Source organism: Entelurus aequoreus, linkage group LG17, assembly GCF_033978785.1.
Source record: "Entelurus aequoreus isolate RoL-2023_Sb linkage group LG17, RoL_Eaeq_v1.1, whole genome shotgun sequence".
Taxonomy (NCBI): Eukaryota; Metazoa; Chordata; class Actinopteri; order Syngnathiformes; family Syngnathidae; genus Entelurus; species Entelurus aequoreus.
Window position 1 is genome coordinate 12,581,262 of NC_084747.1, and position 23,747 is coordinate 12,605,008.

The 23,747-nt window shown below is 35.9% G+C and overlaps 2 protein-coding genes across 3 annotated transcripts; both read right to left on the reverse strand.

Moving 5' to 3' along the window:
• Window positions 1–4,765: 4,765 nt before the first annotated feature.
• On the reverse strand, window positions 4,766–8,676 carry LOC133632447 (zinc finger protein 135-like). Its single transcript, XM_062024858.1, has one exon. It carries the CDS (start codon window positions 8,481–8,483, stop codon window positions 7,620–7,622), a length of 864 nt encoding a protein of 287 aa, XP_061880842.1. The 5' UTR covers window positions 8,484–8,676; the 3' UTR covers window positions 4,766–7,619.
• A 6,558-nt stretch (window positions 8,677–15,234) lies between these two features.
• LOC133632421 (zinc finger protein OZF-like) lies at window positions 15,235–23,466 on the reverse strand. 2 transcript variants are annotated; one of them, XM_062024828.1, is made up of 3 exons: window positions 23,159–23,466; window positions 18,811–19,179; window positions 15,235–15,939 (listed from the first exon to the last, which is right to left on the reverse strand). In XM_062024828.1, exons 1-3 carry the CDS (start codon window positions 23,271–23,273, stop codon window positions 15,842–15,844), a joined length of 582 nt encoding a protein of 193 aa, XP_061880812.1. In that variant the 5' UTR covers window positions 23,274–23,466; the 3' UTR covers window positions 15,235–15,841. The 2 variants fall into 2 exon arrangements, with proteins under 2 accessions (XP_061880812.1, XP_061880811.1); XM_062024827.1 differs by having other exon boundaries at window positions 15,235–19,179.
• Window positions 23,467–23,747: the final 281 nt, after the last annotated feature.

Sequence of the window (23,747 nt, forward strand, 5' to 3'; positions counted from 1 at the left end):
CAATTCCGAAGTTACTTTAAAGCAAAAATCATGTGGTCGTACTTTTTTGTTAGAGTTCAGTGATTACTGATTAGACATACTAGCACTGTGTCAAATAAAAAGTAGCACATTCTAGTAGACATGGTCTTTTTTTCAATCATACGCTCACTCATCCCTTTAACCGTTACACGCTCAAGAATGTGCATGCACGTTCATCTTTTTTTTACAACAACGTTTTTATGACCGGTCGTATTTGAAATTGAGATTAAAATCTGATTAATTGTCCAGCCCTAACTCAGCCCTACTAAGAACTAGAAAATACAATTAAAAAATGCTCAAAATCAAATCTTGGCGCAACAACATCATTTTAATCTTTCACTAGCTGCTACAGTGTTTACAAGATGGAGGATGAGTTAGAGATAGTGTCTGTTATGTCCAATCTAAGATCCATCGAATAACTTGATAGACTCGATGAATAACGTATCTTAGTAATGCTCGCTGAATATATTATTTGTTTCATTTGCCCAAAACAGGAAAGAGGAACTTTTTCTGTTACTTAACGACACGACAAACAGTACAGAGACTTTGTTAAATGTGACAAAATACTCGCGTTACCTCAAAACCACGACATGATGAAAATCAAAACACACCCAAGGAGCCTAACAGAGTTGTTGTCCAAAGGCCCGTCTATGATAAGCAGTCCTGAAGACAGCCAGAAATTACATGGAAGAACTTTTGATAGTTTGATGTACGCACTTCTGTCAGCTCTACTGCGCCTGATGCAAAATAAGTCCATCTACCTTCCCCCCAAGAAGAGTTACATTTTCTCCAGCTGTGGTTCATTACCACAAACACTTTTCAGATGACAATTTCATGGACTGCAACATTTGCACTACTCTCAACAAAACAGGCACATCGATTGCGTTTTAAGAAGCACTTTTATTGATATTGTTTGGTACTTGTTTATTTTTTTCATTTATTTAGGTGTTATTTATGTTGTTAGAAAATGCTATTTCATTTGAATACCCGTGTCATACCCTTGTGAAAGTTGCCTTTTCAAATTTGGGGCTTTGTTTAATTTCAGACACATTTTTAACATAAACTATCTGTTATTAAAACATATCATACCGTAACACCACCAAAGGAATTCAATACTTTTTTTTTTTATATAGAAAAACAAGATAAGAACTAGAAAGAAATACAAATATTTCAAGGGGCTCAGATGTTTGCAACTTGCTCTTAGTTACATTTTTAAACCAAAAATATAACAAAAACACTACCAGCTATCTTATTTTACCATTAGTGCTTGAACACAGCATACATTTATTTTCTTGTTCTTTATTACCTCCAATCCTCTGCACGTTGATGTAGACATGTGGTCCAGTCTTCTCTTCACATCTCTTACTCTTCCCCAACATCTCTTCTTTCACATCATTATTTTCTTTACACAAGCGCTTGTTTTGCTCTTCCACTTTCTTCATTTGACTTTTGCATTCTTTCATCTCCTCTGATGTGAACTCCACTGCCTTCTTCAAGCTAACAATCATGGCGGCTCTTTCTTTACATTCTTCAACAAGGTCGGCTAGTTTCTATTTCAAGGGCTTGAAATAGTTTTCAAATGACAAAACTTCAAGTCACTCACCTTCATCTTTCGTCTTTATCTCCGTTGGTGATTTGCTGGAAGTTGGTGGCGCTGATTCTCTTTCATGTTCTCTTTTAGCGGACGTCGCCATCTTAGCATAGCAGTAGTCGTCCATCTTCTATCACGTCTTCAATCTTCACTTCAGATATCGCTCCAAACTCAATGCACGTTTCGTGGCTTTGGAAAATACCAATTGAGATATTTGTTGCTATATTTGCTGTGAATCATATGACTTTAAGATCGTGAACTCGAAAAACCATAGCCTGCGGTCTTGGTTTCAAGTACATTTGCGCATGTGCTAGAAGTCAGCAACTTCCGTTTCCTACTCCACAGCAGTTATTTTTCCAAAATAAAAGCATTTTAATCTTGTTTTAAAGCAATGGTTTGCAAAAGTACCTAACATCAAATAATGGACAACTACTGTTTGAAAATTAAAAATATATATATACAAGCACGTGCACAGACTTTTTCCATGGCTGTTGTTCAAACCAGAAAAAGGGCAAACATCGAAGAAAAAATTCATACATTTTAAACACTACAAGAAACACAGAAATATTTTTCAAGCTACTTAGTTGTTTTAGTTAAAAACCTTTAGAAAGTCAAATGATTACTCTGAATAAAGAAGAAAAGCACTAAGAGTGTAGATCTCCACCAGGACCAATCCTATTGTTCACATGCTACTAAATTGTGTGCCATCTCATGTGTATCGTGTGCTGCTATGACAATAAACTTCCATGAATCCTGTAAAACACCAGACAGTTAGTAATATGGTTTCACATAAAAATGTTGGTGAAACTGCTCATTTCTACCTAGTGATAGGTGGCTCTAACTGTAGTGCTAATCACTCACCAGCAGAAAGCCCTCATCGCACTGCTAATCAATAACTACCATCTTAGGCACTTAACATCACTAATCGCCAGTTAACAGCTAGCATGCTAAATGTCAACTATCTTAAATGCAAACATGAAAACAAGACACATTAACGTCTTTCCCCATTGCAAACATCATAACCCAATCCAAACTTATATAAACACATTATTGTCTGAGCATATAAGATATTAAATTGTGTTACATCGCAATTTATTATATAGAAATTAGCCATGTGATTAAGATGGGCACGGTCTGACCAATCACAAGTCAGTAGGAGCTGCTTTGTTCTCGTGTTTGGAGAAAGCGGAAGAGCGATTGTCAGCCTGACATTGATGTGTCTCTGAGAACTGAACACATTTTTATAACTTATAACAAAATGTGTTTATACAGTAACCTGCTCACATGAGTCACATTACAGCAGGGGTGTCAAACTCATTTTAGCTCAGGGGCCGCATGGAGGAAAATCTATTTCCACGTGGGCGGGACGGGTAAAATCATGGCATGATAACATAAAAATACGACTATGACAACATCAGATTGTTTTCTTTATTTTACTTTGGCCCAAAATAGAACAAGCACTTTCTGAAAATGTACATATCACAAATAATCATCTTTTCCCATGAATTGATTAACGTGGACCCCGACTTAAACAAGTTGAAAAACTTATTAGGGTGTTACCATTTAGTGGTCAATTGTACGGAATATGTACTGTATTGTGCAATCTACTAAAACAAATTTCAATTAATCAAAACAGAACACTTCAAGTTAGTTAAAAATTCTGAAGAAAAAATGGCAAAATTTAAAAACGCATTGAAGAACACAATGAACTTAGACTTAATCTCAAGTGTTTCTACAAAGCAATTCAACCGTAAGTCACAACCCGTCTAGAATTTAACAAAAAAAAACAAATAAAGCATGAATAAAAACTATTCTATGTATCAACTACCTCATTTGTCATTTCCACATATTAATCCTGTGCTAACTCAACAAACCATACAAACTGAGGTAGAAACTACTCAAGTGGGTTGAGTTACTTCCTGCATTCTATGCATCTCTGTGAGAGAATATAGGATATACTTTCTGTCAAAAAGGATGACGTCATATAAATTTAATACAAAAAAACTAAAGTCCTGCCCCCTAAATTCCGGTGAAAAGGGGTACGTAGTGTCACATTTACATTGTAACACAGAAGGATGAATAAAACACAACAGTAAAATACACCTTAAAAGGAGTGCAGAATATATCACCTAAAATACGAACATGTAATAAATAAATAAAAAGGATAAAACAAGAAATAAAAACAACCAAGATATCCTGTCTAACTGGATTTGAATGCCAGGGAGTACAAATGTGTTTTTAGCCTAGATTTAAATTGGCTCAGAGACTGGGAGGACCTAATAGATAATGGAAAGTTGTTCCATAGTCTGGGCCCTGCCACTGAAAAAGCTCTATCTCCTCTGGTTTTTAGCCTAGTTTTCGGGACAAGTTTGTAATATTGTTGTTTTAGGAAAGCATTAAATCCATGAAGATACTGAAAATAGTGAGTGAATGAATGACACATTACATGAAGCACATACAGTACATGGATGGTTTGCAGTAGTTAAAAGTACAAGTAAAATTATATAACTTATCCGTGACGTGTACAAACGCACAAATGTGCAGGACGTACAGGTCAGTGTAATACAAATCATCAACTTAAGAAAATGTGACAAAAAAAGAAACTTCACAAACATATAAAATGTCTTCAAATAAAGCTAAATACACACAGCTAGTTTGATAAACCATTACAATTATATTAACATCAATCTATTATTTGGGTATCATGATCCTGGCTTCAATGTGAAAACACTTACAGTGTTGATTACCTTTAAAAATAGACTTTCATGTGCACATGAATATGTTGCTATAAGAGTTTAATGCTGTCTTGTGGTGACTGTTTTATACCATAAGGAGAACATATGCCCGGACGATAGCAGTAGTACAATCACATTGCAATCTATTTATTATTAGAATGATTACACGGTATATGGAGAGATTCATCAATGTTCCTACAAGAAGTAGTAGAAATCCCTTAAAAATGATGCAGCTAAACAAAAGTAAATACACAAAAGTAAATGCATTGTAAAACTTTAGCATTATTAGTTTTAGACATTGTTTCATCCAAATAACAGCTAGTTGTTTGTATGTTAGCTTTTTTTTTTTAAATACAATTTTAAATCAGTTGAAAGTGTTTAAAGCAATGACTAGAAATATGTATGTTAAATTCAGCCAATATAATCAGTAAGTTATGTACACACAAATAGTTAATGTGGGAAACATTCTGCTCTTAAACATGTCAAATATTGCGACCAAAAAATAATAAAATTCTAAAGTGTTGAACGTTATGAATAGGTTTTGAAAAACACACTTGCTAAAACACTGACAAACTGAGTAGTGAATGAAAAGGAAACAGAAAAAGTCATTGGAAAAAGTAATTGGGTGAGCATGTTTGGGTGTGGTTGAACATAACTTTAATGAATAGATGTACAAATGCAGTACATTTGTGGGGTCAATTAAACGCTCAAAATGGCCAGAAAAAGAGAACTTTCATCTGAAACTCGACAGTCTATTCTTGTTCTTAGAAATGAAGGCTATTCCACAAAATTGTTTGGGTGACCCCAAACTTTTGAACGGTAGTGTAGTTTGCAATATTATTGATGTGAAGACTATTATTAACATCACTTTGTATTTCCACCATCTGTTAGTATGTTAACAAACTATTATCAAAAATCAGAAATACTTTATTAATCCCGGAGGGGAAATTACAATTTTCAGCACAATCCCTTTCCAGATCAGACAAACATTACAGGGAGACAGAACAGGATCGCTGACGGGTCTGCCAACTTCCGGCGCCCCTTACAAAAAAGGTGAGATACAGGTAGACAATAGGGGGGGGGGGATCTGCTTGAGAAGAACATATACGCAAACAAGGTTAAATTTAGGAAAAAGCAATGATAAAAACATGGGAATGGTTGGCAGTCTAAAAGCACCAAAAAGTCACACTACACCAAATATTGCACAATCAGCAAGCTAAAGTTGACTTGCAGCTATTCATTCAATTGTGTTGCATTGTTGTACAATGACAATAAAAGCTACACTTAAAATGCAACTTAAAGTCACAATACGTATATAAAACATGTGAACATTACGAAAAGAAGAAAACTATCAATATTCCTACAATGTAGTGACAGGCAATTAAAAACATGGTGTTAAATATTACAAAAAAATATGCGGATTAAACTTTAACGATATTTACACAAGGTGTGGATCAAAAATATTGTAATATGAAAAATAAACTAAATATATTTTCCTGAAAATCTTACAATGATAAAAAAGTAGACATTTAAAGTTTAAAAAGTAGTATGGGAAGATTTAAAAAACTTTGGCATTAATAGCTTTTAACATTTACCATTTGTTTGAAACTAATTGTTCATCTTTTTTAACTGCAGGATGTGGCTTAAAACCTAAACTAAACCACACAATCAACAACATGACTTTAATATTATTTGTATTATTGTTAAAACTAGTGTCGCATGGTATATTTTAATGTTGGCGGTATTTAAAATCGAGATATATTTCAGAAACAAAGATAAACTTATTCATAACTTCCTTAGTTTGACTATGATATAAAGTAAGATGAGAAGTCATGGTATGATCAATTGTCTCAGCATCATCCAACGATGGGGAGCGTGGTTACATTCAATCATGAAGGATGTGACTGTTCCCATTCCTACGACCCAGCACATTTGATTTAATTAATGGGATTGCACGCATGCTTATATGACTGCTTCTATTTTTCTTTCATCAGTCAACAGCTGTCAAGATCAGTTTTAGACTACAACAGACAGGAGGGTGGGGACCCCCACACCCCCCCATTGTAGGGCTTTGATAACATGTCATCTTTATCTCAATTCACTGAAAATTTGATAAAACAGACCCCCAATTTTCCTGTTAGAAAAAAAACCCTTACTAAAGATACGAGACCCCCTTCAAGTTTTCACACAGTGACTATAGCTGCAATAAATTCATATTCAATATAGTAAATATATAGATTATTGTTTTCACATCTTTCGAAGACCTGTCAAATTAAATGTATAAAAAATTTAGCGATGAAATAGACACATCTTTCACAGATTGATCTGTCAAATCATAGTCAGACGTCAGAAGGCGGGACATATACACCGGAAGTCAGGGGGCAGGACTTTAGTTTTTTTGCATTATTTTTTCATATTAAATTTATATGACGTCATTACTTTTTGCCGGAACGTATATCCTATATTCTCTACTGTGTAACTATAGAAAAATAAAAGCAGTGCAATGTGTGAACAATTTCAACAAAGCACAAATAAAAAGTTAAAAGACTGACAGTATTGCAGTAAATCACACACTGTTCACTTTCTTTACATTTGCACAGAAGACAATCATTTTCACAGAACTATATCAGTGTGCAGTGTCTCATGCTGCATTTTAAGTGGGGTTACTGATTGCTTATTTTACTCCTGTTTTATGTTAGGTGGAGGGGGAGGAGTCACAGCCCCGCTTTACCGTGTACCTCTAGCTTGGTATAATTGGTAAACTATTTGCTTGCCTAACAGAATTGCTACTGCGACATCCAGTGGACACATTTAGAACAGCAGTTTCTTTCATTAAAAAATGCAGCTGAATTTTACACTTCGCAAACTCATCTCGCGGGCCGGATTGAACCTGTTATGCCCGAATGTCGAGGGAGGTGGGGGTTGGGTTGTGGGTGTTGGGGGTTCATTGTTCATATGTCTCTGATTTGCACATCAATCAGTCTGAGGAGTAAAAGTTGGCAGTTTGTTATACAAACAGTTACCCAGCATCACTTATGCGTCAACGTCAGTTTTGATACATCTCAACTTTACAGTGAAAAAGGGTGTAGTGCAGGTTTTTGAGCGTACACAAACTTGACACATGAGGCCCCAGGTCCCTGGACTGAAGAAGGAGTAACCAAGCACTTGAAGCATCATCTATCTTACTGTTCAGGAAGGTTTCAGATACAGAAAAGACATGGGGTCATGAGCAGATAAGATAATTATGATGAAAGCTTTTACCACAAACTGAACAATTAAATGGTCTTAGTCCCGTGTGTTCTCATGTGTCGATTCACTATTCTCTTAACAGAAAAGCTTTTGCCACAAACTGAACACTTATAAGGTTTTTCATCTGTGTGTGTTCTCATGTGTTCAATCAAACTGCCCTTAAAAGAAAAACTTTTGCCACAAACTGAACAACTAAATGGTTTTTCACCTGTGTGTGTTCTCATGTGTTCAGTCAAATATCTCTCAACAGAACAGCTTTTGCCACAAACTGAACATTTAAATGTGTTTTCACCTGTGTGTGTTCTCATGTGTTGAGTCAAAGAGCTATTTTGAGAAAAGCTTTTGCCACAAACTGAACAATTAAATGGTTTTTCTCCTGTGTGTGTTCTCATGTGTTGAGTCAAAGAGCTATATTGAGAAAAGCTGTTGCCACAAACAGAACAATTAAAAGGTTTTTCACCTGTGTGTGTTCTCATGTGTTCAGTCAAATAGCTATTTCGAGAAAAGCTGTTGCCACAAACTGAACAATTAAAAGGTTTTTCACCTGTGTGTGTTCTCATGTGTCGACTCAACAAGCTATTTCGAGAAAAGCTTTTGCCACAAACTGAACACAAACTGAATGGTTTTTCTCCTGTGTGTGTTCTCATGTGTTGAGTCAAACTGCTCTTTTTAGTAAAACTTTCAGCACAAACTGAGCAGCTCAAACATGTTTTACCTCTCTTCTTTGAAGAGCATTCAGAGTGTTTGTTGTCAGTGTGAGTCCTCATATCACCTTCACAGTCTGTATCGCTGCTCAAAGGTTCTTCAACCTTGTCTTCAGCCTCACTATCTGATAGTGGAGCTAAGAGGTTGTCTACTTGTGGTTTCTCTTCATCATCTTCAGTCTTCATAGAGAGAATACTCAGTGGAAACTTGGTGTGATCAGCTTCCTCTCGTCCTAGAAGACACTCTCCCTCCTGAGTGATGCAGAGTTCCTCCTCTTCCTTTTTAATGCAGGGTGGTTGTGGAGTCTCCTGCTTCAAAGTGGAGCTCCCCCCTAACTGAGGGGAAACTTCTTCTGGATTACCGATCAGCTGCTGGACGTCTGCAAGACACAAACAACAAAAACACACTTTCTTCTATGTACTGTATGTGTGTGTAGTAGGGTTGTACAGTATACTGCTACTAATAAAGTATTGCGGTACTAATCAATTGAAATCGGTACTATAGCACCTTTGAAAAGTACCGGTACCATTCTTTCATCTGAATGCCGCTGTGTGGCGGTGACTACAGAGCCGAGGCTGATCTGCGGTCCACTCCAAGGTTTCTCATCGTCATCCCATCGGGTTGAGTTTTTTTCTTGCCCTAATGTGGGATCTGAGCCAAGGATGTCGTTGTGGCTTGTGCAGCCCTTTGAGACACTCTTGATTTAGGGCTATATAAGTAAACATTGATTGATTGATTGATAATATGGAAAATTGTAAATTGATCTTTGAGTGCAACAAGAAAAGCCCAATGTGTTTAATGCCGTTTAATTTATATTTTAACCTTGTAAAAATTTTCTTTGACTGTGAGTGTTTAATGGAGTGTAATATTGACATTTTTCGTAGTTCCTTTTCTTTGGAAAAGTATCTATACATTTAATACCGTAACTAAATTATTGGTATCGGGCAACCCTAGTGTGTAGTGTTTCATGGCCATTCATTTAGTGCCTTGCCAGAATGATGGATCAATGTTTACATGACTTGTCATAGACTCAGAAAAGTCCAACTTGAATCACAGAAAGTAGAAATAATTTGCTTCGATGGACATTAGGATACTACAAACTAACAGTGGGGAAAAAGTCAATATTGAAATACATCGCAAAACTAAAAAATATCATATCTCAAAGAAATCTGTAGTTAAGAAGTAGAGGACTTTTTTTAGATATTAAATGCAAGAAACTGGACCCACTTTCTGTACAATTGCAGTCATCATTTTATTTACTTTGTTTTTTGATACAATTTGTCCAATAAATTATAACTGTCTTCAAGTGTATATACATACATTTATTTTAAGTAGTTTTTTTACATTAGTGACTTTATAAAAATCACAGTAAAACTCCATGTCACAATATTGCAATAGACTATTGTATCGTGACTCAAGTACCGTGATACATAGTTTATCATGAAGTCCTTGCCAATACCTCGTCTAGGGCTGGACAATTATGGCAAAACATAATAATCACAATTATTTTGAGGGATTTTGGAATCACGATAAATAACACCATTATTTATTAAAATTAAAACATAAAAAACAGTACCACCAACATTCAATTTTAATTATAATCTAAAAAGAACAACCAGATATACATTACTAACAAATAAATAACACGTAAAATTAAAATCATAGTAACAATAAATTAAAATGACTATAGCAATATGAAAAACAAATCTAATTCAGGTTTTCTGTTTAAATGTTTCTGAATTCCGTTTCTTACTTCTCACACTTATTTTAATACAATAGATTGTTTGCTTTTTTTGTCATAAATAACATTTTCTAAAATCAATCAACCAAAGCGGAAAGTGTGAGTTTTGAGAAAACTTGAGGCTGTAAAATAAAGAAAGCCTCTCAAGTTGCGACTGCTTTCCTGTTTGTACATTGATCTTACATCGTGATGCCGTTCACAACAACACAAGAAGTGTTTTGTGGTGTATGGATTGTTCTTGCTAGCTTTAGCATCATAGTTTATTCGCTGTTTCAAGTGGCCGTCTCCACATTGTTTAGTTCGGGACAGGGTGGTTGAGTGTTTCGGGGATGAACGAGGGGTACCGGACAAATTATTGTCCCAAACAAATGTTCCTTCTCCTCACAATGACAACATTTCACTCACATTTATGTCCATTTCCGTGAAATTCTGCATTTAACAGCACATTATGTTTTAGTGGTCAATTCCGAAGTTACTTTAAAGCAAAAATCATGTGGTCTTACTTTTTTGTTAGAGTTCAGTGATTACTGATTAGACATACTAGCACTGTGTCAAATAAAAAGTAGCACATTCTAGTAGACATGGTCTTTTTTTCAATCATACGCTCACTCATCCCTTTAACCGTTACACGCTCAAGAATTTGCATGCACGTTCATCTTTTTTTTACAACAACGTTTTTATGACCGGTCGTATTTGAAATTGAGATTAAAATCTGATTAATTGTCCAGCCCTAACTCAGCCCTACTAAGAACTAGAACATACAATTAAAAAATGCTCACAATCAAATCTTGGCGCAACAACATCATTTGAATCTTTCACTAGCTGCTACAGTGTTTACAAGATGGAGGATGACTTAGAGGTAGTGGTTGTTATGTCCAATCTAAGATCCATCGAATAACTTGATAGACTCGATGAATAACGTATCTTAGTAATGCTAGCTGAATATATTATTTGTTTCATTTGCCCAAAACAGGAAAGAGGAACTTTTTCTGTTACTTAACGACACGACAAACAGTACAGAGACTTTGTTAAATGTGACAAAATACTCGCGTTACCTCAAAACCACGACATGATGAAAATAAAAACACACCCAAGGAGCCTAACAGAGTTGTTGTCCAAAGACACCGTCTATGATAAGCAGTCCTGAAGACAGCCAGAAATTACATGGAAGAACTTTTGATAGTTTGATGTACGCACTTCTGTCAGCTCTACTGCGCCTGATGCAAAATAAGTCCATCTACCTTCCCCCCAAGAAGAGTTACATTTTCTCCAACTGTGGTTCATTACCACAAACACTTTTCAGATGACAATGTCATGGACTGCAACATTTGCACTACTCTCAACAAAACAGGCACATCGATTGCGTTTTAAGAAGCACTTTTATTGATATTGTTTGGTACTTGTTTATTTTTGTCATTTATTTAGGTGTTATTTATGTTGTTAGAAAATGCTATTTCATTTGAATATCCGTGTCATACCCTCGTGAAAGTTGTCTTTTCAAATTTGGGGCTTTGTTTAATTTCAGACACATTTTTAACATAAACTATCTGTTATTAAAACATATCATACCGTAACACCACCAAAGGAATTCAATACTTTTTTTTTTTTATAGAAAAACAAGATAAGAACTAGAAAGAAATACAAATATTTAAAGGGGCTCAGATGTTTGCAACTTGCTCTTAGTTACATTTTTAAACCAAAAATATAACAAAAACACTACCAGCAATCTTATGTTACCATTAGTGTTTGAACACAGCATACATTTATTTTCTTGTTCTTTATTACCTCCAATCCTCTGCACGTTGATGTAGACATGTGGTCCAGTCTTCTCTTCACATCTCTTACTCTTCCCCAACATCTCTTCTTTCACATCATTATTTTCTTTACACAAGCGCTTGTTTTGCTCTTCCACTTTCTTCATTTGACTTTTGCATTCTTTCATCTCCTCTGATGTGAACTCCACTGCCTTCTTCAAGCTAACAATCATGGCGGCTCTTTCTTTACATTCTTCAACAAGGTCGGCTCGTTTCTATTTTAAGGGCTTGAAATCGTTTTCAAATGACAAAACTTCAAGTCACTCACCTTCATCTTTCGTCTTTATCTCCGTTGGTGATTTGCTGGAAGTTGGTGGCGCTGATTCTCTTTCATGTTCTCTTTTAGCGGACGTCGCCATCTTAGCATAGCAGTAGTCGTCCATCTTCTATCACGTCTTCAATCTTCACTTCAGATATCGCTCCAAACTCAATGCACGTTTTGTGGCTTTGGATAATACGGATTGAGATATTTGTTGCTATATTTGCTGTGAATCATATGACTTTAAGATCGTGAACTCGAAAAATCTCCGAACAACCATAGCCTGCGGTCTTGGTTTCAAGTACATTTGCGCATGTGCTAGAAGTCAGCAACTTCCGTTTCCTACTCCACAGCAGTTATTTTTCCAAAATAAAGGCATTTTAATCTTGTTTTAAAGCAATGGTTTGCAAAAGTACCTAACACCAAATATTGGACAACTACTGTTTGAAAATTTAAAAAATATATATACAAGCACGTGCACAGACTTTTTCCATGGCTGTTGTTCAAACCAGAAAAAGGGCAAACATCGAAGAAAAAATTCATACATTTTAAACACTACAAGAAACACATAAATATTTTTCAAGCTACTTAGTTGTTTTAGTTAAAAACCTTTAGAAAGTCAAATGATTACTCTGAATAAAGAAGAAAAGCACTAAGAGTGTAGATCTCCACCAGGACCAATCCTATTGTTCACGTGCTACTAAATTGTGTGCCATCTCATGTGTATCGTGTGCTGGTATGACAATAAACTTCCATGAATCCTGTAAAACACCAGACAGTTAGTAATATGGTTTCACATAAAAATGTTGGTGAAACTGCTCATTTCTACCTAGCGATAGGTGGCTCTAACTGTAGTGCTAATCACTCACCAGCAGAAAGCCCTCATCACACTGCTAATCAATAACTACCATCTTAGGCACTTAACATCACTAATCGCCAGTTAACAGCTATCATGCTAAATGTCAACTATCTTAAATGCAAACATGAAAACAAGACACATTAACGTCTTTCCCCATTACAAACATCATAACACAATCTAAACTTATATAAACACATTACTGTCTGAGCATATAAGATATTCAATTGTGATACATCGCAATTTATTATATAGAAATTAGCCATGTGATTAAGATGGGCACGGTCTGACCAATCACAAGTCAGTAGGAGGTGCTTTGTTCTCGTGTTTGGAGAAAGCGGAAGAGCGATTGTCAGCCTGACATTGATGTGTCTCTGAGAACTGAACACATTTTTATAACTTATAACAAAATGTGTTTATACAGTAACCTGCTCACATGAGTCACATTACAGCAGGTGTGTCAAACTCATTTTAGCTCAGGGGCCGCATGGAGGAAAATCTATTTCCATGTGGGCGGGACGGGTAAAATCATGGCATGATAACATAAAAATATGACTATGACAACATCAGATTGTTTTCTTTATTTTACTTTGGCCCAAAATAGAACAAGCACTTTCTGAAAATGTACATATCACAAATAATCCTCTTTTCCCATGAATTGATTAACGTGGACCCCGACTTAAACAAGTTGAAAAACTTATTAGGGTGTTACCATTTAGTGGTCAATTGTACAGAATATGTACTGTACTGTGCAATCTACTAATACAAATTTCAATTAATCAAAACAGAACACTTCAAGTTAGTTAAAAATTCTGAAGAAAAAATGGCAAAATTTAAAAACGCATTGAAGAACACAATGAACTTAGACTTAATCTCAGTGTTTCTACAAAGCAATTCAACCGTAAGTCACAACCCGTCTAGAATTTAACAAAAAAAAACAAATAAAGCATGAATAAAAACTATTCTATGTATCAACTACCTCATTTGTCATTTCCACATATTAATCCTGTGCTAACTCAACAAACCATACAAACTGAGGTAGAAGCTACTCAAGTGGGTTGAGTTACTTCCTGCATTCTATGCATCTCTGTGAGAGAATATAGGATATACTTTCTGTCAAAAAGGATGACGTCATATAAATTTAATACAAAAAAACTAAAGTCCTGCCCCCTAAATTCCGGTGAAAAGGGGTACGTAGTGTCACATTTACATTGTAACACAGAAGGATGAATAAAACACAACAGTAAAATATACCTTAAAAGGAGTGCAGAATATATCACCTAAAATACGAACATGTAATAAATAAATAAAAAGGATAAAACAAGAAATAAAAACAACCAAGATATCCCGTCTAACTGGATTTGAATGCCAGGGAGTACAAATATGTTTTTAGCCTAGATTTAAATTGGCTCAGAGACTGGGAGGACCTAATAGATAATGGAAAGTTGTTCCATAGTCTGGGCCCTGCCACTGAAAAGGCTCTATCTCCTCTGGTTTTTAGCCTAGTTTTTGGGACAAGTTTGTAATATTGTTGTTTTAGGAAAGCATTAAATCCATGAAGATACTGAAAATAGTGAGTGAATGAATGCCAAAGTACATGAAGCACATACAGTACATGGATGGTTTGCAGTAGTTAAAAGCATAAGTAAAATTATATAACTTATCCGTGACGTGTACAAACGCACAAATGTGCAAGATGTACAGGTCAGTGTAATACAAATCATCAACTTAAGAAAATGTGACAAAAAAAGAAACTTCACAAACATATACGTCTTCAAATAAAGCTAAATACACACAGCTAGTTTGATAAACCATTAAAATTATATTAACATCAATCTATTATTTGGGTATCATGATCCTGGCTTCAATGTGAAAACACTTACAGTGTTGATTACCTTTAAAAATAGACTTTCATGTGCACATGAATATGTTGCTATAAGAGTTTAATGCTGTCTTGTGGTGACTGTTTTATACCATAAGGAGAACATATGCCTGGACGATAGCAGTAGTACAATTACATTGCAATCTATTTATTATTAGAATGATTACACGGTATATGGAGAGATTCATCAATGTTCCTACAAGAAGTAGTAGAAATCCCTTCAAAATGATGCAGCTAAACAAAAGTAAATACACAAAAGTAAATGCATTGTAAAACTTTAGCATTATTAGTTTTAGACATTGTTTCATCCAAATAACAGCTAGTTGTTTGTATGTTAGCTTTTTTTTTTTTAAATACAATTTTAAATCAGTTCAAAGTGTTTAAAGCAATGACTAGAAATATGTATGTTAAATTCAGCCAATATAATCAGTAAGTTATGTACACACAAATAGTTAATGTGGGAAACATTCTGCTCTTAAACATGTCAAATATTGCGACCAAAAAATAAAAAAATTCTAAAGTGTTGAACGTTATGAATAGGTTTTGAAAAACACACTTGCTAAAACACTGACAAACTGAGTAGTGAATGAAAAGGAAACAGAAAAAGTCATTGGAAAAAGTAATTGGGTGAGCATGTTTGGGTGTGGTTGAACATAACTTTAATGAATAGATGTACAAATGCAGTACATTTGTGGGGTCAATTAAACGCTCAAAATGGCCAGAAAAAGAGAACTTTCATCTGAAACTCGACAGTCTATTCTTGTTCTTAGAAATGAAGGCTATTCCACAAAATTGTTTGGGTGACCCCAAACTTTTGAACGGTAGTGTAGTTTGCAATATTATTGATGTGAAGACTATTATTAACATCACTTTGTATTTCCACCATCTGTTAGTATTTTAATAAACTATTATCAAAAATCAGAAATACTTTATTAATCCCGGTGGGGAAATTACAATTTTCAGCACAATCCCTTTCCAGATCAGACAAACATTACAGGGAGACAGAACAGGATCGCTGACGGGTCTGCCAACTTCCGGCGCCCCTTACAAAAAAGGTGAGATACAGGTAGACAATGGGGGTGGGGGGGTCTGCTTGAGAAGAACATATACGCAAACAAGGTTAAATTTAGGAAAAAGCAATGATAAAAAACATGGGAATGGTCGGCAGTCTAAAAGCACCAAAAAGTCACACTACACCAAATATTGTACAATCAGCAAGCTAAAGTTGACTTGCAGCTATTCATTCAATTGTGTTGCATTGTTGTACAATGACAATAAAAGCTACACTTAAAATGCAACTTAAAGTCACAATACGTATATAAAACATGTGAACATTACGAAAAGAAGAAAACTATCAATATTCCTACAATGTAGTGACAGGCAATTAAAAACATGGTGTTAAATATTACAAAAAAATATGCGGATTAAACTTTAACGATATTTACACAAGGTGTGGATCAAAAATATTGTAATATGAAAAATAAACTAAATATATTTTCCTGAAAATCTTACAATGATAAAAAGTAGACATTTAAAGTTTAAAAAGTAGTATGGGAAGATTTGAAAAACTTTGGCATTAATAGCTTTTAACATTTACCATTTGTTTGAAACTAATTGTTCATCTTTTTTAACTGCAGGATGTGGCTTAAAACCTAAACTAAACCACACAATCAACAACATGACTTTAATATTATTTGTATTATTGTTAAAACTAGTGTCGCATGGTATATTTTAATGTTGGCGGTATTTAAAATCGAGATATATTTCAGAAACAAAGATAAACTTAGTTTGACTATGATATAAAGTAAGATGAGAAGTCATTGTATGATCGATTGTCTCAGCATCATCCAACGATGGGGAGCGTGGTTACATTCAATCATGAAGGATGTGACTATTCCCATTCCTACGACCCAGCACATTTGATTTAATTAATGGGATTGCACGCATGCTTATATGACTGCTTATATTTTTCTTTCATCAGTCAACAACTGTCAAAATCAGTTTTAGACTACAACAGACAGGAGGGTGGGGACCCCCACACCCCCCCATTGTAGGGCTTTGATAACAGGTCATCTTTATCTCAATTCACCGAAAAACTTATAAAACAGACCCCCAATTTTCCTGTTAGAAAAAAGCCCTTACTAAGGATACGAGACCCCCTTCAAGTCTACACACAGTGACTATAGCTGCAATAAATTCATATTCAATATAGTAAATATATAGATTATTGTTTTCACATCTTTCGAAGACCTGTCAAATTAAATATATAAAAAATTTAGCGATGAAATAGACTCATCTTTCAAAGATTGATCTGTCAAATCATAGTCAGACGTCAGAAGGCGGGACATATAGACCGGAAGTCAGGGGGCGGGACTTTAGTTTTTTTGCATTATTTTTTCATATTAAATTTATATGACGTCATTACTTTTTGCCGGAAAGTATATCCTATATTCTCTACTGTGTAACTATAGAAAAATAAAAGCTGTGCAATGTGTGAACAATTTCAACAAAGCACAAATAAAAAGTTAAAAGACTGACAGTATTGCAGTAAATCACACACTGTTCACTTTCTTTACATTTGCACAGAAGACAATCATTTTCACAGAACTATATCAGTGTGCAGTGTCTCATGCTGCATTTTAAGTGGGGTTACTGATTGCTTATTTTACTACTGTTTTACGTTGGGTGGAGGGGGAGGAGTCACAGCCCCGCTTCACCGTGTACCTCTAGCTTGGTATACTTGCTCGCCCCGGTATAAACTATTTGCTTGCCTAACAGAATTGCTACTGCGACATCCAGTGGACACATTTAGAACAGCAGTTTCTTTCATTAAAAAATGCAGCTGAATTTTACACTTCGCAAACTCATCTTGCGGGCCGGATTGAACCTGTTATGCCCGAATGTCGAGGGAGGTGGGGGTTGGGTTGTGGGTGTTGGGGGTTCATTGTTTGTATGTCTCTGATTTGCACATCAATCAGTCTGAGGAGTAAAAGTTGGCAGTTTGTTATGCAAACAGTTACCCAGCATCACTTATGCGTCAACGTCAGTTTTGATACATCTCAACTTTGCAGTGAAAAAGGGTGTAGTGCAGGTTTTTGAGCGCGCACAAACTTGACACATGAGGCCCCAGGTCCCTGGACTGAAGAAGGAGTAACCAAACACTTGAGCATCATCTATCTTACTGTTCAGGAAGGTTTCAGATACAGAAAAGACATGGTGTCATGAGCAGATAAGATAATTATGATGAAAGCTTTTACCACAAACTGAACAATTAAATGGTCTTAGTCCCGTGTGTTCTCATGTGTCGATTCACTATTCTCTTAACAGAAAAGCTTTTGCCACAAACTGAACACTTATAAGGTTTTTCATCTGTGTGTGTTCTCATGTGTTCAATCAAACTGCCCTTAAAAGAAAAACTTTTGCCACAAACTGAACAACTAAATGGTTTTTCACCTGTGTGTGTTCTCATGTGTTCAGTCAAATATCTCTCAACAGAACAGCTTTTGCCACAAACTGAACATTTAAATGTGCTTTCACCTGTGTGTGTTCTCATGTGTTGAGTCAAAGAGCTATTTTGAGAAAAGCTTTTGCCACAAACTGAACAATTAAATGGTTTTTCTCCTGTGTGTGTTCTCATGTGTTGAGTCAAAGAGCTATATTGAGAAAAGCTGTTGCCACAAACAGAACAATTAAAAGGTTTTTCACCTGTGTGTGTTCTCATGTGTTCAGTCAAATAGCTATTTCGAGAAAAGCTGTTGCCACAAACTGAACAATTAAAAGGTTTTTCACCTGTGTGTGTTCTCATGTGTCGACTCAACAAGCTATTTCGAGAAAAGCTTTTGCCACAAACTGAACACAAACTGAATGGTTTTTCTCCTGTGTGTGTTCTCATGTGTTGAGTCAAATGGCTCTTTTTAGTAAAACTTTCACCACAAACTGAGCAGCTCAAACATGTTTTACCTCTCTTCTTTGAAGAGCATTCAGAGTGTTTGTTGTCAGTGTGAGTCCTCATATCACCTTCACAGTCTGTATCGCTGCTCAAAGGTTCTTCAACCTCGCCTTCAACCTCACTATCTGATAGTGGAGCTAAGAGGTTGTCTACTTGTGGTTTCTCTTCATCATCTTCAGTCTTCACAGAGAGAATACTCAGTGGAAACTTGGTGTAATCAGCTTCCTCTCGTCCTAGAAGACACTCTCCCTCCTGAGTGATGCAGAGTTCCTCCTCTTCCTTTTTAATGCAGGGTGGTTGTGGAGTCTCCTGCTTCAAAGTGGAGCTCCCCCCTAACTGAGGGGAAACTTCTTCTGGATTACCGATCAGCTGCTGGACGTCTGCAAGACACAAACAACAAAAACACACTTTCTTCTATGTACTGTATGTGTGTGTAGTGTTTCATGGCAATTCATTTAGTGCCTTGCCAGAATGATGGATCAATGTTTACATGACTTGTCATAGACTCAACTAGAATCACAGAAAGTAGAAAACATCTGCTGCGATGGACATTAGGATACTACAAACTAACAGTGGGGGAAATGTCAATATTGAAATACTTCGCACAACTGAAAAAGATAATATCTATCTCAAAGAAGTCTGTAGTTAAGAAGTAGATAACTTTTTTAGATATTAAATGCAATAAATTTGATCCACTTTCTGTACAAATGCATTGATCATTTTATTGTCTTTGTTTTTGACACAGTTTGTCCAATAAATTATTACTGGCATCGAGTGTACTCATATACATTTATTTTAAGTAGTTTTTTTTACATTTTTCAGTGACTTTGTAAAAATCGCAGTAAAAGTCAATGTCACAATATGGCAATAGACTATTGTATCGTGACTCAAGTACCGTGATACATAGTTTATCGTGAAGTCCTTGTCAATACCTCAGCGAGAGCTAGACAATTATGGCAAAACATAATAATCACAATTATTTTGAGGGATTTTTAGAATCACGATAAATAACTCAATTATTTATTAATTTGAAAACGTAACAACAGTACCACCAAAACTACATTTTAAATATAACCTAAAAGAACAACCAGATATACATTAGTAACAAATAGATAACACATAAACTAACAATCATAGTAACAATAAATTAAAATGATTATAGCAATATTTTTTCCCCAGCCCTTGATTAGCAGTCTATTTTCTCTCTTTGTAGCGTTTGATGGACGCTACGTCACTACATGGGTCGAAAAATAGCTAAGCTAAAGGAATCACTACGGGTTCAAAAATTAGTGAGGCTAACGCCACGCTACTGGGAACTGTAGTTAAAAAAGTTAAAGTACTAATGATTGTCACTCACACACTCGGTGTGGCGAAATTATTCTCTGCATTTGACCCATCACCCTTGTTCACCACCTGGGAGGTGAGGGGAGCAGTGGGCAGCAGCGGTGGCCGCTTCCGGGAATCATTTTTGGTGATTTAACTCCCAATTCCAACCCTTGATGCTGAGTGCCAAGCAGGGTGGCGAATGGGTCCCATTTTTTGTAGTCTTTGGTATGACTACAAACCTACCGATCTCAGGGCGGACACTCTAACCACTAGGCCACTGAGTAGCGTCGCTACTTGTTGTGCACTACTGCCCATCACTGATTCTAACTCATAAATAAACGCTAGCAAAAGTCAGCTAACAATGCAGGTAATGGGGATGCACTCTATTTCGCCTATAAAAAATATCCAAAACCTTCCAACAACTTTTTATATACACGCTGTAAGTATATATGTACTGTAATAACAGGCACATTCATAATAACATGTAATATTTACTTATTTTCATAATTTTAAGCAAACAGCGGCACATTGTTTTCACAGACGCATCACAACGTTCGCTATTCCCTTCAACAACACCACCAACTATTACTAATAAAGGCAGACTTCATGAGTGCCATCAAAGAAGACTTTGGGACAAATTATGATCCAGAACCTTATATTTTTGAGCCTGAATTTAAGGAGGATGAGCTACAAGTTTTAGAAGCTGACTGATGAGCAGATCAAGCAATTAGCACTATTGCTAAGTGCTAAACAAAAAATACTAAGTATGAACATAACTCATTTCTGTAGAAACTGCCCAAATGCTGAAACTGAACTGAAATGCTGATGGAAAAGGGCGTGGCAATATGTCACGATTCTTTTTTGCATGCCACTCGATCTCGATTAATATCGCTTTTTTATGTATATATTTAAAGGCAGGATTGTCCCGTGCAGGATAATAGCGAGTACAGTTGCATCCCTACTATTTACTACCACAGTATCTTGTAACAGACATTTCCACCATGTTTGATGGAGGTAATATATGCTCACAGCTGACAACTGTCATTTTGTTCATATCTATAATTGTGTTTACTAGAGGTGTAACGGTACAGGTCACCCACATTCGGTCCGTACCTGGTTTTAGGACCACCGTTTTGCTTATTTTTCCGTACATGTTGTGAGGGTAAAGAGAACAACCTTTTTTCCTTTTTTTTGCTTGTCATCACAAACATTCTTCAGGAAACAAAGTATCAGTGGTGTACTGAATACTGTAGGGTTTTTAATTCAAGTTAACATTTACTAAACAATATTTTCCCAATTGTGGAGTTTTATATTTAATAAAAGTACATTAAAGTGCAGTTTGAATCTGAAGTACTGTAAAATAATGTGTACCAACATGTTAAACAAGTTTAATGTTTATTTCAGGGACAAAATGTTTTTATCCTACTGTTTACTACTGCGGTAACTTTTAACCAGTGTTGGGAGTAACGTGTTACTGTAACGTCGTTATTTTCGGCGGTAACTAGTAGTCTAACGCGTTATTTTTATATTCAGTAACTCAGTTACCGTTACTACATGATGCGTTACTGCGTTATTTTACGATATTTTTTATATAGTATCGGCTAGAAACTGAGAATATCTGAGAGTGTTTTATTGCTGCGGTGTCGTCCTTCTGAATGTTCCTGTGTCACAAGGAAGAGAAGAGACGCGGTGCGCGCTGTGTGTGTGTGGGGGGGGGGGGCGTGTCTGTGTTTACTAACAAGACATCATAGCGGAGCTGGAGCAGAGTTTCTTAACATGGATATATTCTCACTACTTATCTTTTGTCCAGCACAAAGAAAATAACATTTTAGTTAAATGTAAGTTGTGTCTTGAATCAAATATCCTATCTACTGCCCAAAACAGCAATTCAAATCTGCTGAAACAGCTACAAAAGCAACATGCTTCGACGAAGCTAGTAAAGAGAGACACCCAGCAGCTACATTTTAACGGAGGGACTGCTAGCCAGGACAACATTGATAGAGACATTGCAGCGTATGTGCTAGAAGACATGCAGGCTATTTCTACAGTAGAGTCACCCGCTTTCAGGCAGCTGGACACAGTGGACAGTGAGTACATAAACATGGAAAGCGAGCTAAAGAAAACACTCCAAACTCTGCCTCTGCTCATCATTCATCACTGAAGGTACACACACTCTGTCAATTCTCTTATATACTTTTTCATTCCAGACTTCTAGAGTGTTTGATTATCACATCATTCTATATGTATAGACTATAAAGTTCACAAACATAAAGAGGGATCCTAGTGGGCCAGGCCAATCTTTCCTTATCTCTAAACTAAAACAGGGGAAATGTGTAGAGTGTTCTGGGCAGTGTTGATCTCCTGAAGACATGATTTTATTTCACAATTCCTTAAGAGAAAAAAACGTCTGGTTAGACATGTGTAAAGCAGTATGTGTGCTGTATATAGTGAGATGATATATAATCATGTCATGTGTGCCTTCCTTGGGTGAAGCCAGGTTTACAGCTATGTTGTTATTATGCTGTTTGTTACTTATGTATGTTATGTTGCAGCTTTTGTCAATTTGTTCTGTTCTGAAATAAATTGGCCCTTTGAAACATATCTTTGTCTTTGTGTGTTGTATGTAGACCACATTGCTTAGCAGAGTTCAGTGATGCAAATGCATGTCAAGTTGATCAATAGATTGTATTATTCCCCAGTGCAATAACAGTACTGAAATGAAGGCTAAAAGGGCATTAATGGGAGCCTTAAAGTTGTTTTTTAAAAAAAAGAAGTAACTAAATAGTTACTTTTCACAGTAACACATTACTTTTTGGTGTAAGTAACTGAGTTAGTAATTGAGTTACTTTTGAAATAAAGTAGCTAGCAACTGTAATTAATTACTGGTTTTCAGTAACTAACCCAACACTGCTTCTAACAGACATTTCCGCCATTTTGGATCGAGGTTCTTTGTTTACATTGTTCAACAAAGTCGGCTAATTTCTATTTTGGAATTCAAGTAGCTTTCAAATGACAAAACTTCAAGTCACTCACCTTCATCTTTCGTCTTTATCTCCGTTGGTGAATTGCTGGAAGTTGGTGGCGCTGATTCTCTTTCATGTTCTCTTTTAGCGGACGTCGCCATCTTAGCATAGCAGTAGTCGTCCATCTTCTATCACGTCTTCAATCTTCACTTCAGATAACACGCCGTCGCTCCACACACAAAGTCCGTTTCGTGAGCTTAAGAAAAGGTGAATAGTTGAGGTATTTGATGCTATTTTTGAATCTATAAGATCGTAAATGTGAAACTTCTCCGGAAAGCCACGCCGCTTAGTCCGCCATCTTGGACTTTCCGTTTTACCACTGTGCGATGTGTTTGCGCATGCGCCGGAAGTTTGCATTATCTGGTCATAAACAATCGACAACTGCACTTTAAAAAATAAAATACATTTTAAATAACTCGCTGCCCTTTTCATATTTTCTTACATTTCTGGTTCATAATTGAAGTGCTCCTTATCGCGAAAACATTTTTGATATCAAAATACTTTGGAGATAGAAATGAAACAAAAATCGACAATGTTGTATTCTGTCTTTTAGTGGGTTTTTTTGATTGATTGATTGAGACTTTTATTAGTAGGTTGCA